The 16,125-nt window shown below is 41.4% G+C and overlaps 1 protein-coding gene across 1 annotated transcript in view; it reads right to left on the bottom strand.

The window, feature by feature from the left end:
* The window catches only part of cta (Guanine nucleotide-binding protein subunit alpha cta), a 30,916-nt gene that overhangs the window by 11,888 nt on the left and 2,903 nt on the right, over positions 1 to 16,125 (bottom strand). The window contains exons 2-4 of the mRNA XM_067082543.1: positions 8,326 to 8,397; positions 5,108 to 5,254; positions 339 to 539 (exon numbers count right to left, since the gene is read on the bottom strand). Of these exons, the coding sequence (XP_066938644.1) occupies positions 339 to 539; positions 5,108 to 5,254; positions 8,326 to 8,397 (420 nt within the window). The remainder of the gene's footprint in view (positions 1 to 338; positions 540 to 5,107; positions 5,255 to 8,325; positions 8,398 to 16,125) is intronic.

The raw sequence follows: 16,125 nt of genomic DNA, 5'->3' as shown, positions 1-16,125 counted from the left end.
GGTGATAGAAAATGGGAGAGGGTGCTCTCCCACCCCTCTCCCTTCAACAACTGTTAACTACTTTGTTACTACATTTCAACGACCAATTAAAGGAATACTACATAAAAGGTGATGGCTTTTGTATTTCTACAGGAACAACTCACCACTCCTTGAGCAATGAATGGATCAAATATGTAGGCATATTATGAGCTATGACATGCATACAGTTACTTAATAAAATATGATTCTTTGCTATTCAATGTCATAGCAAACAGTTACTTCATAAAATATGATGCTTTGCTTTCAAACATCAGTTTTATTGATATATATACAAATTAAAAATGTTTCTTGTAACTTACCAACTGGTACTCTGCCCGTCTACTGTATGCTTGCCGAATACCACTATCTTTCCACAGTTCTTTAACACTAGGGGCATATTCCATAAAAACATGTCTATCTAAGGACATGGAACCCATAAATTTCATAACGTGATGTCCATATTGATCTCGATCAGGGTCACCCCAAGGTATTCTTAATTTATCTCTTGCATCTAATAATACCTGAAATTATACAAAACAAATCAACCATAGAAAACAATTCACTTACTTGATTACATACCAATCTTTAAAATAGTTTGTATTTCTCTAGCTATACAAAACAGTCCCTTTTGTAAAGGGGTATTCCTGTTGCAAGCTGGAAACCATAGCTAAAGCTTGGAGATAAGTTGGTTAACTGGTGGCCAGCAGGTGAGTGGTGGAGTACTGCCCACTCACCTGTAACCTGTCACTTTTTCTTCGGCTAAAAACAAATTCTACATGGTTGGCTCTAAAAACAAATTCTACAGGGTTGGCTGAGGTAAGATTTTGATAAAAGGTTCTGGTGTGTACATCTTGGAAAAATACAAATTATCTTTAAAATTTCTTATTTTTTCCTATGAGAATAAAAACCATCACTTTTTATACAAAAGACTTACTCTTTAAGTCAGAGAATTTTACAGAAATGACTGGCACTGTTCCTGAATTTTGAGTAACATGAGAGGTTGTGAATCTTCCACATCAATTAGTTTCCACTTATTGCCATTTTCTTATGTCTGCTTATAGCAAAGGGCTGGAGGTGTAATTGAGCACCCACCCAGATTATTAGATTTTCAGTCATATTTATGATCAGGGAAGGGCTGACTCCTTAACTGCTAGACAACTTGGCTGAGGAATGAAGAGGTTGACAGGGTCCTGGGTCCTACGCAAGAGTAGTTCAGCATGTAAAACTACAATCTAAGACAGATCTAAGGAATCCTGTTTTTTCTAATCAGAAAGCAGACAAAAGGATCACTCATTGGCAAGATCATCATCAAGGGATGAATGACAGTGTTCTACACACTCTCCTACCCCCTTGTTAAAGAACGGACATAAACAGGGTTGTCCAACTTGTCTTTTCATCAACCTAAAACCAACCCTATACCTTAGGGAAGATGCAATATTGTCCAAAAGGAGCTGGTAAGACTACACCATAATTGAGCAGTCATCAAACAAACAGAGAGAAAGAATCCAGGGGCCTCAAGTGGCCTATTGTAGATCGGGGAAGGAAGCTTGTGAGTTAGGAGCCTTCCGATAATTCTAAGACGAGGGTTCAGGAAGGCGTTGAATCACTCCAAACCCCGTGCTAAAAAGCACCAAGCAATATTTTCCATGTGGTTGCACCACGCTTAGAAAAGAAGCAGTAGAGGTAACATGACCTGACAGAAATCCTAAGAGACAAATACCAGTATGGAATTCCAGTGGCAGTTGTACAGCAAAACAAGAAGAATCATACCATATCAATTCCTGAAATTAAGTTAACAAAGCAAAAAGAATTATACATAATAACTCAAGTAAAATCTGAGGATAGCTGGGAGATATCTCATTATTCCATATGATGAATGGGAAAAAATATGCCAAAGGCTATGGAAGAGTCATGTAGAATGGCATCAACTCCAAGAAAACTCAACTGGAAGGGCAATTTTTTCTTAGGAGTGCCAATGTCAGGCAAGGTGACAAATAAAAGCTCCAAGTTTCCGTACAGAAGGGGAAGCTGAAGCCTCCCTTCCCAAATGGAGACTGTTATCCATAACCAACCAGTGAAAACCAGTGGAGAGCGAGGCGAGGCTATTACAAGATGAGAAGATAAGTATGTGAACTCTTCCTCTGCCCAGGTATCAGGGAACAAGTATAAGTCTCAAGATGGCCGTTTTGTACCGCCTCAATTTCCTCCTAAGGATCTACAGTATATTGATTCCCCTGAAGCAGAAGCAAGGTGTTCAGCAATGGAGTCTTCAGGGAATAACATGTAATGCACCTTCCTAGACTTAATACCAAGAGAATTCTCTTCTGCATCAAAACAAGTGAAGATCCAACCCAAACCAATATAGTAATTCAGAAGAGAAGTGAGAAGACAAAATTATTGGAAGGCCAAGATGCCTACTCAGAGTGGTCAAAGCTAAATGAAAAATGAAACCTGTATTGGAAAACTCAAGTTTTAAAAGGATTCCCCCCTGCTATACCCCTGAGCCTGCTATATTCAACACCCCTTTTCCCTCCATTTCTAAGTTGAGGTTCAGATGGGAAGAAGGAACAGGTAAGAAACCATAAACCGTAAGTCTGAAGGGAATATTATGATTAAGAAATCTAAGCATTGTGGTCATGACTGACCAAACTTAACAGCTGTGAGAACACACAAAGAGAGAGAGAGAGAGAGAGAGAGAGAGAGAGAGAGAGAGAGAGAGAGAGAGAGAGAGAGAGAGAGAGAGAGAGAGAGAGAGAGAGAAGACACAAAATCAACTGAAGCTATAAAAACATCACCCCAGTAACACTTGTGGGTGTTCCATGCTTATATGTCTAGATTAGGAACTGTTACAAGAAGCAATGAAGAGGGTTCCACAAATCAAGGAATGGGTCAGATCAGAACCTGACACCAAGATACTGCCCTTGGAAAACTGCAAGAAAAGGAAGACTTACCCCAGGAAAACCTTTCTTAATCCATATCCTAAAGGTGATAGCACTCACCCTAAAGTACATATCCTTACTTGGAAGCAGGGCCCACCTCTGACAGGCTGCCAAGAAAGCTGCCCCATCACTAGTAAATGTCTCCAAAACTGCACAGCTGGATTGAAAAAGTTGTCAATTGTTAAAGGCTACTCAGTGCCAAACACCATGATGCTGGGTATCCGCTGTGTATCAGGTATCAATAATGTCAGGAACTTGTCACATCAGGCACTAGTAACATCAGGTACCTACAGCATCAAGCAAGGATTGAGTGTGTTATCATTAAAGAGATACTTATCAACAGTTTATCCAAGGACGTCCTCGGACCATAATTCCTATTGTATAGAAATTTGTGGCCAATGAATATCTGAAAACCAAACACTCATGCACAAATAAGCTTGAGATATCTTACAACTGGAAGTTGTTAGACCACAATTCCTGTAGTCTAGAAATCTGTGACCAGTGAATATCTGAAAAACCAAATACTTAAGCAGAAGCCTGCAACCTCCTAACTTAACTTTGCCTTCTCATCCTCCAATGAGACCTCCTAACTTTGCCTACTCATCCTCCAATGAGACCTCCTAACTTTGCCTTATCCTCCAATGAGACCTCCTAACTTTGTCTTCTCATCCTCCGATGAGACACCTTTGATGACAAAGTCAGCAAGCATGTTCGACCATAAGTCAAACCACAATGCTGCCTGAAAGGAAAGCATGGTGACAGACTCCATGACTCCTGACTCTGAGGCAAAGAAAGTAGTACCCTCCTGAAAGAGTTTCTCCACAAGGATTTATCTATCAGATCTGCAAACTGACAAATCCAACTTTAAAGCAGTCGTCTGTGCATTCTCTGGCATGTAGAACTCCTCTAGCATGTGAACAACAAGGAAAAGACTTGCCCAGTCTACTAGATAGATCATTCGCTTGGCCCAAAACACCAAGGCTGAGACCACAGCACTCTGAATGACAGTCTTGCTTCAGGAGCATGCCCTAGGGTGTGCTTTATTGACAGGGTCCGGCTCAGAAGGGGTGCCAAGAAAGGCTCCTGAGATCATTACAATCACATATGGTGCAATGATCACTCAAAAGTGCTCGCCCAATCCCAATTGCTGAGGTTCTGGAGATACAGGACTATCTAGTCTTGTCAAGTCCCAGGAAGCTTAAGCCTTGTCCTCTCCTATGAGACAGGACAATGCATCAGCCTGCTAAAGTTCAAGCTCATAGGACTGAAGCACATGATCAGTATCACCAGTACCAGTCTATGAATGGGGTTCTGTGCAGAGGTGATGTCCCACGGAGCTCATTATGTTCAGTGTAAGCCAAACCAGTACATTACTTTATAGGCAAGGAAGAAAAGGCGTTGGCACCACCATACACATTAGATTCCAGAGTCCATGGTGAACTATGAGCAGACTAGGTTGCAGCACCATCACATCCAGACAATCTTCCTAGTACAGGAGGAGGAGGAGGAGGAGGAGGATCTCACAAAGCTATTCAATGGACAACAAGATACCTGGAGAAAAGAAGTCAGCAGAGGTAGGCAGCGGTGAGGTGTGCGCACTCACCACTGAAAGAGCGAGTGGGGTCACTCACCTTCCTATGCAAATCCTCCCAGGACCAAAAGAGAGCTGTACATGCAGAAATGGCAGGGAAGAGGACACGAAAAGGATTTGGTGGCAACATCTAGGGAGTGTTGCCAAGCAGGGGTGCAGAAAAACGTCCACGTGAGACAACAGATGAAGCAAAAATGTTTACTGACACCGAGTGGGGGGGGTATTGCCCCAATTACCAACCCTAACTGTCAGCTAACTACCTTGTTACCATGTTTCAATGACCAATTCCAGCTTTTGCTCAGGAATAATCCTACATAAAAGATGATGGTTTATATTTCTGTAAGAACAAACCTTGTCTACTTTCATAAAATCACACAGCAATTTTAAAAGTTTCCAAATATATTTCTATAACCTTCTTTACCAATTCATGCTTGACACTGCACTGAAACTTACACTTTAGTAATCAGGTCAAACTTCTTCAAAATTATATTAATTGAAAAAGTAAAACCTACAGCTACATACCTAAAAAATTCATAAGAATATGCAGTAAATACCTTACCTTCATGCCCATCACAATATTTTTGTATATAGTTTGTCTGTATTCTTCAATCTCATCATGAGCAAAGCGATACCCGTGAATAATTCGCATCTGTTTAAGGAATGTTGATTTACCGCTCTCTCCGGCTCCCAGTAATAACAACTTGACCTGAAGAGGATTAATAAACACTATTGGAAAATGAAGATTAAGCTTCAGTTCAAACCTTATATCATATTCAACTATATAAAATACATTTGTCCTAGTTTATATGCCAACAAAGAAAATATAAATAAATGAATTTGCAATGTTAGATGTGAAATTCTGGGTTCCCAGCTGCTATCTTGGTCATCCAATTCGTCTCTACTGTACTTCCTCATTCTGCTCATCTGCCTGTCTTACATCAGTGTTCCACATGTAAGGTTAGTCAAGTACAGGCATCCTTTGTTCCTTTATGTGAAGGAGGGTGAATATGGCCACAGAGCATGAAAGTGGTGATGCATATGTATCTACCCAACCCATGAAAACCCACAAAGTTCTTGCACTCAATCCCTCACGACAAGCACAAAGATCAATAAACTGACCACTGTTGTTGATAGACTGTAACAGTTGAGGGCCTAATAGGCTTAGGGATTTGTTCCCTAGCTGCTCCCGAAAAGCCTCAACCTCACAAAACACAGATACGTTTCTATGCAGCCAGATGAAGTAAGTAGAGGTTTCAATAAAATCTCAAATGTGACCGTCTTAGATCTTTCCTGATTAGTTCAATGTGAAGAACTTCTACTGCCAGGAAAGGTAGCTTGGGAAACCATTTCCGTTGGGGCCATAAAGAGCTAAAAACAGCTTGCATTCTCAGATGCTCACAACTTGTTGAAAACTTTCCTCAGGAATGCAAATGGAGGATTAACACAAGGATCTAGATTCAACCACTCCAGGAAAAAATCAGTGACTATCCATGCCAGATATCCTGGCATGGAAGGAAAGGAAAGGAATATAAAATTTAGGCCAAAGGTCAAGCACTGGGACCTATGAGGTCATTCAGTGTTGAAAGAGAAACAGAAAAGGTTTTAAGGTGTTACAGGAGGAAAACCTTGCAGCTGCACTATGAAACAATTGTTTGGAGAGGGTGGAAAGGAAAATGGAAGAATAATATGAACTGAGGTACAGTAAAAAGAAAGAAAGGAGTTGCAGCTAGGGGCTGAAGGGATGCTGGTAAGAACCTTAAATAATGCCTACAGTGCACTGCCTGAGGTGGTGCACTAATGACACTACTCCCCTACGGGGTCCTGGCATGGAACACAGTAAACTTGCGTTTTGGGCAGTCGTGAACAGATCAATGTTGGGGATCATCAAAGGTTTCACAACTTCTGACATACTATGGAGAGATTTTCTAATAGAAAACCTGCCATTTCCTGTTGAGTTGTCTGCAATAACTGTTGTGTTTTCTCCCTTGGACAAACTTTTGTAGAAAAATGATGTTCCTGGACTCTGCCCATGGAAGTTTCTCAGCTAGCCTGAATAAGTTTCTTGATCTGTACTTCCTAATAAAGATAGTTTCTTGATCTGTACTTCCTAATAAAGATAGCGAGGTTGAATTGTTGGAGGAGACTGCAATCAACTTGTCTCTACTCCTTCCTGCTAATGTAGCCAAAACATGGGAGAATACATGTGGGACTATGCTCAGACCAAGACTTGGAGCTTTGAATTGGAAGACCTCCCCTGTGAAGACAAAGCACAGATACTTCTTAGATTAAGGATGGATCAGGACTAGTAAGTATGCACTCTGCATATCGACAGAAAACTGAATGAATCCATCAAAGAGGCAGTAAAATTAACTAACTTATTCAGACTGGGAACATCTAATACTAGCCTCCAGCCCCGACTTGGGAGGCACCTCACATGTTCAATGCAATCAATGTTACACAGAAGAATGACAGATCTTGTGGACATACAGTGGACTGCTGGCTGGATATGCACACTAGGACCTTCTTCTCCCTAACTCTTCAAGCTGGTTTGCTAGGGCGTGTTTTACATGGAATAAGGCTGATTAAAATTAATAGGTTTTATTTAACAAATAATCACTAACTACAGATGCTTTAGACTTTACTTCTAAAACTGATTTTAGCTACTATCAGTTTACTGTTATTATTGGATAGCAATTAATACTATGACAAGCAAGTGATGGGAGCAGTTAAAAAAGTACTGGATGCAATGTAGAATTAATTTGCCTTAGGCTTATTCATCAAGATCCAGGCAATTATTTTTCCTTTTTCTATCAACTACAAAAAATTCGATTAGTCTTTTATCACAGTTTTCAAAAAATTATTTTAGATCACACTTCCCATGTCTAAATACAATACAGACAGTCATTCCAGCTATATTAATTTTTGGCCTTTAAAATCCAAGCATGAATTACGTGGGTCCTACACGTTTAAAACTAACTTTAGCCATATTTTGAAAGAGAGGAGAGATAGAAAGAGAAAGAAAGAGAAAGGGGGGTATATTACTCTAACTGCTATGGTGCCCTTACCCTTCAAATATTTCCATCACCTCTTACCATAACATCAAACCTAAAAGAAAACACAACACTAGTACTCTAAAATGGAAATGGTTAAATAAATAAAAGGCAGTCTTTCTATATCCTTAACGAAAATTACTCTCACTAATAAGATACCTTACATCAGTCCTGTAATTTCAGCCTAACAGTCAAGTATACAAACACCAACCTACTTACGTTCAGTATGATATAAAATCCATATAGTGCTGTACGTTTTTTCGTCCTAAAACACAACACATACATACAGTACTGTATGTACAGAACAGGCGTGCATAGCAAAATTTGAACTTACAGGTGGCAAAGGGGAGAGCCCTGAACAAAATTTTAATTTGTGATCCCTTTTAATTGTATCTCTGAATGTTTGTAAGTTAAATGTTTGCAAGTAGGGTGGTGTTTGTACATCAAACAGGACTCTTATAGCAGAAGAAACAAGTAAAACGAGGTTTACATTGAATGAATTCAATACTGTAATGTGGTATCCATTTTCCTACCATGCTCGCCAATTAAAACATAGAAACAAACAAATAATATATACACAAAAACTGAGAACATTATTTTCCATATCATAAGGAGAACAAAATTTCATCACCAAGAGGAATTCAAATCCCTACATCAACTTCAATTCTTCGCGTATTTCAGCAAGATGAAAATAAAGTAACTGACTACAAGCACATAGCTACATTACCTGCCGTCTGTACCGCTGTCTGTCTTTTTGTATGTCTTTGTCGATTTGTTGTGACCTTGCATGCTGCTCAATCTGGAAAGGTACGACATCTTTTTAAAGGTATTTAATACCAATGTCAAATCAACATCTTGACCAATATACTGTACTACTATATCCTTTATAATAATTGTTTAAAGGTATTCAGTGTTACTGGATCACCAATCATGAAAATAATGTTTGTACATACGCTTATATGAGATGATATACACAGCTTCTAAGACACTGAAGCTGGTAAAAATACCATTCAGCAATCTTATTTTAAAGATCTGAAACTTGATGATCAATTTCAGTTTTAAATCACACAAACAATTTACAAATGTTAATAGACCAGTTATTCTCAAAAAGGTGGGTATACTGGTTAGAATATAGTTTACTGGTTACATAAGAAGCCACCTTGTGGAATCAAATCCCTATAATACTCAATAAATCACTTTTTGTCATCTGGCAAGCAAAATACATAAAACTTAAAGTAGTCATCACTCAAATTATACCATTTATATTCATAAATGCACAGAAAATATAGTGCTAGCTTGCTTCAACCTCTGCACCAACATTTCTATGCATGCTTTCCAATATGAGTGATACAGCTTTTGTACAGACAACCTGAAATCATATGCCATTATTCAACATCATGCCTTTACACAAACACCCACGTAGCATAAACTAGGCATCAATTGCACCTGTTCTGTTGAAAATACCACCATTTAACAACGACAAGATCAGTAAAGTCATTGAAGAATATGATTCAACAATAATTATGTTTTGTCTTTTCAAAACAATAATTAAATTAATAAAAGGAACTATAGAAATAAAATGTTTATGGAGTAGATGAGCAAAGGAACACGATTTATAGAACATTCAAAACCTTACCATTATATATTCTGAAAAAGACTCAAATATCAGAGACCTCTAGCTTCTGAGATACAGAGAAATGTCAAGGTTACCTTACACTTGCATGAAGTTTTTGATCCTCTTTGCAGTGGCCGGAGCCAAGAGAAAAATAGTCTTCCTTGTTAGGTCCCTTAGAGAGGAAGAGCACAGGGGTTCAAAACATGAACCAGTAAGCCACTTAAGGACTACATCCAGATCCCATGAGAAGGACTCCTCCTTTCTGGACTTGGAGATATTAAAAGACCTAATAAGGTTATAAAAATCCTGATTAGTAGAAACATCAAGCCCTCTATGAAGGAAAACAGAGCTAAGCATTGCTCTATACAGTATCCCTTAACTGTACAAGCAGACAGGCCCCTAGAAGATCTCAAATAAAGAAGGAAGTCCGCTACTTGAGCAATAGATGTTTGAGAAGAAGAAACGTTGTTTCTTCTGCGCCAAAGTCTAAACACTGACCACTTTGCCTGGTAGACTTGGTTGGAAGAGTTATGTGTACATTTGGCAATAGCCTCCGCTGTTGATTTACAAAATCCTTTTGCTCGGATGAGCTTGCTGACAGTCGAAAGCCTCTCAGGGCCAGAGTGGATAGACTTTGATGGAACTTCCTCAAGTGGGGCTGACTGAGAAGACTTGGGAGCCACAAGGGTCATCCTTACGTTGTGATGTGAACAAAACCTTCTCAGTACCTCTCTGATCATTCCAAATGGTGGGAAAGCATAAAGATCCAGATTGGACCAATCTTGGATCATCGCATCCGTTGCCCATGCAGGGGGCCCGGAAAGGGGGAGTAGAACAGAGGTAGTTGGTGATTCCTGGATGTAGCGAATAAATCTACAGTCGGTTGTCTCTATTGACTCCAAAGGCTGGAACATACCTGAGAATCTGGTGTCCATTCCATAGGGAGGATCTGTTTTTGATGGCTCAGTTCGTCCGCCAAAACATTGCATTTGCCGTGAATGAGCCAAGGGACCAATTGGGTCCGGTTCTGGTCCACCCAGCATAGGAGATCTCTCGCCATATCGTAGAGAGAGAACGAGTGAGTTCCCCCCTGATGTTTTATATATGCCAAGGCCATGATGTTTCTGCATGGACTGTTACCATCCAGTTGCAGACCTCTGTTGTGAAGCGTTGTAGTCCCAGGTGTACTGCTTTCAATTCCTTTGAGTTGATAAGTAAATCTTTCTCCTTGAGGAACCACTTTCCGGAGACTTCTAGGTTCCAGAGGAGAGCTCCCCAACCTGTATCTGACGCATCGGAAAAGTCTAGGTCAGGGTTCAGGAGGAGAGATTTCCCTTCCGTCAATCTTTCTTCGGACCTCCACGAACGCAGGTGCTCCTTTATCTCCGAAGTTATTGGAAAGAAGTGATGGTCTTGATGCACTTTCTGATCTCAACAGGCTCTTAGGTAAAACTGATGCAGTCTCATGTGAAGCCTCCCTAGTCAGACAAAGTGCTCCACAGAAGCCAGAGTACCCAAGAGACTCATCCATTGAGTGGCGGAGCAAGAGTGAACAGGTCTATTTTCCTCAGATAGTCTTCCACTCTCTTGAGGGACGGAGAAGCCCGAAAACTCAAGAGTCTATCTGGACCCATAAATAAAGAATCTTCTGAGAGGGGGTCATCTGTGACTTCTCGTGATTGAGTAATAGTCCTAATTCTTGAGTCATTACCAGTGCCTTCTGTAGGTCCTCCATGCAACGCCACTTTGTGGCCAAACGGAGCAGCCAATCATCCAGGTACAGCAAGATATTTACACCCGCTAGACGAAACCATCACGCCAGGGGAGCGAATACTCAGGTGAATACCTGTGGGGCCGTCAAGAGGCCAAAACAAAGTGCTCGGAACTAATAGACTTGATCCTTGTAAACAAATCTGAGATACTTTCTTGAATCTAAATGAATTGGAATGTGAAAGTACGCGTCTTGCATGTCGAGGGAGATCATCCACTCTCTCTGATGCACAGATGCAAGAACAGAATGAGCAGTTTCAATATTGAATTGTTGTCTTCTCTGTGAAGGCATTTAAGACACTGACATTGAGCACTGGTCTCCATCCTCCAAAAGACTTGGGCACCACGAATAGTCGGTTGCAGAAACCCCTCGACTCAACATTCTTGACTACTTCTATGGCTTCCTTGTTGAGCAGAAGAAACCTCCTCTGAGAGGGCCGAATATCTCTCTGATCCTATGGAGTAAGCCATCAATAAGACAGGAGTGTTGGTCACGGGCAGCCTCTCCCTGAAAGGGATGGAATATCCTTCCTTTAGCACTTTTACTACCCACTGATCCGGCCGTTTCATGCCCCATCTCTCCCAGAAGAGATGTTGCCTGGCACCAACTGGGGCATGGACGACTGCATTCTCATTTGCAAGCGGCTGGCTTTGTTGCAGACTTCTTGATCGCTCACAAACCTAACTGCACCTCAAGGCCTGGACTGGGACCTCTGTTTGCCCCTGTGAGAGGTCTGTGGCTGAAGAGGAGAAGAGGATTTAGCAAAGAATTTGGGGTAATCTCTTCGGCGCTTCATCGACTGGGTCAAAAGATCCTGGGTAGACTTATGTACACTCAAAGCAATTTCACTTACCGTAGATTGCGGGAATAAATGGTGCTTATCAAGCGGGGAAAACAGCAGAGCCGGTTTCTGAGAAGATGTTACGCCTTTAGATTTGAAAGAAGCCCACAGCTCTCATTTCTTGAGTACGCCCATAGAGCAGCTAATTCCTGAGAACCATCTTTAACTGCCTTGTCAGGGCAGGAAAGAAAGTTAAGAAGGTCCGGAGAGTCTCTTGGTGAGAGGTATCGTTAATTTTCTTGGCCCCTATGCACCAGTAAAGAAAGCTTATTACTTCAAATGATTTATACAGACTTTTCAATAAATTATCTATTTCTTGCGTTGAGAAGAAAACCTTGCCAGAAGAGAGAGCAGATCTACGTCCCACGTTGATGAGCCCCGAGAAGTCCCCCTGGGAGGAGGTAGCCTCTCCCAGGGAAGGAGCTTCTCCTGTCACGTAGGATAAGTAGCGCATACGTGCAAGATGGGAAGGCAGAATGCTGAAGCAGGCCTTTCCTTGTTCCCTCTTCTCAGAAAGCCAGTTCTCCACTTCATTTAAGGCTTTCTTCAACGAGGAAAAGAGAACCACTTTAGGGAGCTTAACTAAACCTGGTGGATGATTACTCATAATAAACGATGAAGCTGGAGATGTTGGAGTCGCAGGAGTGAAAAAGTCCGGGAAATTCTGAAGCAGGAAATCTGAGCAGGGATGCATATGGAGTCGAGGGTGAGTCCTGGTCAACATCTTCGTCATCTGAAAAGATCGGAGACACAAAACACGATCTTGTGCAGGTGTTGCTGGAGTTGAAGGCTTCTGAAGAAGTTGCAATATACTGTCTAATTGATGCTGTAAAGGAACAAATGATGGATCTAAGGCAGAAGAAGTGGCCTATAAGGAACTGGTGCTGGCACCACCGAAGAACTTGCTTCAGGGCGTTTGGGTGCTTAGGGGTGCTCTGCCACTTCAGGGCGCTTCAAGGCACTTGGGCGTTCAGGGCGCTCAGCTGCTACAAGGCACTTGGCTGCTTTAGGGAGCTTGGCTGCTTCAGGGCGCTTGGCTGCTTCAGAATGCCTGGCTACTTCAGGGGACTCGGCAGCTTCAGGGCGCTCAGCATAAAAAAGACATTCAGTCAAGTCAGGGCACTTTATAAGAGGAACGGAGCCCCTCACGTGAAGCAAGCGCTTGGAGCCAGAAGGAGAACGTCTCCAAGACGAAGAAGAGTGTCGATACACTTGATTCTGATGTTGAGGAGAGGAGAAGCGCTTGGGGCTATCCCACTTACTGCGAGAAGGTTGAGGGCTGAGGGGAAGCTAACCTCAACCTCTTACTGGGGAGAAGCGGGACTGATTTTTGAACGACAACAGTCCCTTTAGTGGGCAAGACTTGTCGGGAAAGCGCCATAGGCACCTCTTGTTAGGTGAAGACTCCTCCGAACTAGAAGAAAGCTGATGAACTTCTGAGACGCCTTTCCAGCAGCTGTCTCTTGTCACAACCTGGGATGCAACAGGTTGGACCAAGGGGGCAACTGCCCGTGGGCAGACCCCACTGACCTCCCTTGGGCTACCAGTATGCCTCCTCCCAGGTAGAGGGAGTATGGCAGTGACTGTTGCCAAGGAGAATCAGTGGGACGAGCAGCCACCTTCTCCACTAACACTTCACTTTTATCACTTTATTCAAACTTGTCCATAAGGGCACGCACTGATGCTCCTAACTGGACCACTGTACTTACCATCAAATTCAACCTTTGGTCAAACTTATTCTCTAAACTGGCGAAGCGATTGGATTCAGAAGTGTGGGCGCCAGAAAGAGCAGGAGCAGGTGGTTTAGGAAAATGAATTGAGGCCGGAGGAGAAGGAACACCAGGAGGAGAGGCAACATAAATGTCAATACCACTAGATTTAGGAGTTAAAGGCTGACTAACCATTTTCCCACCGCTTTTCTCTTCTGGTCCCTCTCTAATTTAGCTAAATGAGAAGCTAAGGTCTTCCATTTTTGTTCCCCCCAATCCCTGCACTTGTCAAAAGTAAAATTGATAGAAAAAACCTGCCCTCTGCAACTGGTGCAAAGGGTATGAGAGTCACAAGTCAATTTGGTCATCCGGGTATTGCTGCAATACCGGAAACTAGAAGAGCTAGTGTCGGACATGCTTAACTAGCTGCCAAGTCAACAATCATTATAAACATCAAAATATTGAAAAAACAATGTCTAGATAACAATGCCAAAAGGCTACCACAACAAAATGCTTCACCAAATAAGACGAAAACCAATGTTCCAAAACAAAGCTGCTTTGTCAACACCGTGTGTGGACTCTACAAGCAGCAGAAACAAATTGAGCTTTGGGTGTGTTGTTCCTCTCTCTTACCCCGAAAGTGGGCAGGGTTTTGTCATCTACACTAGCAAGAGAATCGCTACCACGGAATTCAGAATTCTAGCTGCCATTCGAGTAGAAACTCTTAGCTAAGTAATTACTGGGTAAGTTACTTACAGTATATAAAATTAAACGATCTTAATTACTGAACTCTGACCTTGAAAAAAAAAAATGAGTCAATGATAAAAAAATCAAGGTAAATACAGGTACAGGTAATTACCAATCCCAAGGCATTTACTTATCATGTTTCATCAAAGTACAGTATCAGAAAATGGGAGAGAATGGAACTAAAAAAAAAAAAAAATTGTAATAATCTGTACTGCAATTAAAAATAACATTTTTAGGCCCATATGACTGTTACTCTCCTAAAGACAAACATTTACTTTGGGGATCTAAACCACTGACATGTGATTGGTTAATGCCAGCACTAAAATGACAATGTTTATCTTTATCAGGTTTTTCAAGTGACATTGCCTGCTTATATTACAATGAATAATAAAAGTGAAATATATAAAAGGATACCAATAGTTAAAACTGAATTGGAAACCAAAATGATGAGCAGGCAGCTAAACTGCTTTATCTTTCACAAATCTCCATTCATCACCTGTCTCCCTTCTCATAGTTCTCATCCAAGCTGATTTGGGTCTTCCAAAACTTCTAACATAATCTTGTACTATTCTCCCTTTCATCAGTGTCTCGCCTCAAAATGGAACTTCTATAATTTCTCTTATGGCATCATTTCTAACTCTACTGTGCCATCTGACTCCTCATACTAATCTTGAAGCTTTATTCTCTAATTGACAGAATCTTTTTAGATATAGTTTTATTGTCATACCCAGATTCATGTCTGTATAGTCATACAGTTTTGTACTGGACTTCTGTAATATCTGACTTTGGAGTGCAGCTTTAATTTGATTCCCCATTCTTAATCAGCCTGCCCATTGTCTGATTGGTATTTTTTTCTGTAAATTGTACTGAACATCGTTCATAAATACTGTACATATATTCTAAAATTTAACCTTATTAATCCTTCTTCACCTAGATTTAGTTCTTCCCTTTGCATACTCTGTTCTTATCACTTCTGTATTGCTTAGATTTATTTTCAGTCCCATCTCCCTAGATATATAATGCCCCAGCATTATACAGCAGCAACCTGTTGCACATGTACCTTCTACGTACACACTCACAAGTTGTAGATCATGCACATGCTGGATGAGACGTAGCGTCAACTCTTCTGTGGACCTCAGCAGAAGTACAACTGGGGAAGAGTCCAAGGAAGTCCTCAAGTCTCAGAGAGCCTCAAGTCAACCCTACTGATGGCAGACATCATAATTGGTGGCGAGCAAACTCTGCTGTCAACCCTCAAAGACAGATGGTACTTACTCAAATTTGGCAGTTCTTCTTTTGTGCAGTCTTCTGAGGCCTCTTTTTCTTTCTTCCTCTTCTTACTAAAGAAGGGCAGAGGAAGAGGAATAAGAGGAAGAGCTTGATGAGGAGGAGGAGGAGGATACCTGCTTAAGTTTCTTCACATCAGTCCATCCATGATTCTCACTCTCCTCAGCTACAATAGAAGATGTCAAATCAGGCAGCAGCTCCAGGCAGGCAGTGGCCCCGCCTTGCGAGAGTTCGGCACATACTTGGAAAGCATGCACTGCTCGCCTTTCTTCATGCACTTAACTCTTCCAACCAAGCCAAAGGAAAACAAGTTGAAGGGGCTGGGAGAGAGGGAGGGCAATCCAAGAGAAAGGAGCCACAAAGATGTCTTTTGGACTTACTGTGCTGAACCTCTTCCACCTATGAAAGAGACCAACCAGCAAAGTAGTCACAAACAACGAAACTGGTTAGTACTGTATAATAAAACACGGGACATAAAGCTGCTACAAACCTATTCACTTCCTTCACACCTTCATTGTTCAGACTTTTTGTTTTTCATTGTAAAAAACAAGCACCAT

Source organism: Macrobrachium rosenbergii, chromosome 39 (genome assembly GCF_040412425.1).
Source record: "Macrobrachium rosenbergii isolate ZJJX-2024 chromosome 39, ASM4041242v1, whole genome shotgun sequence".
In the NCBI taxonomy this organism is placed as follows: Eukaryota; Metazoa; Arthropoda; class Malacostraca; order Decapoda; family Palaemonidae; genus Macrobrachium; species Macrobrachium rosenbergii.
Note: the sequence above shows the minus strand (reverse complement) of the source record. Positions and strands in the feature narration are given on the sequence as shown.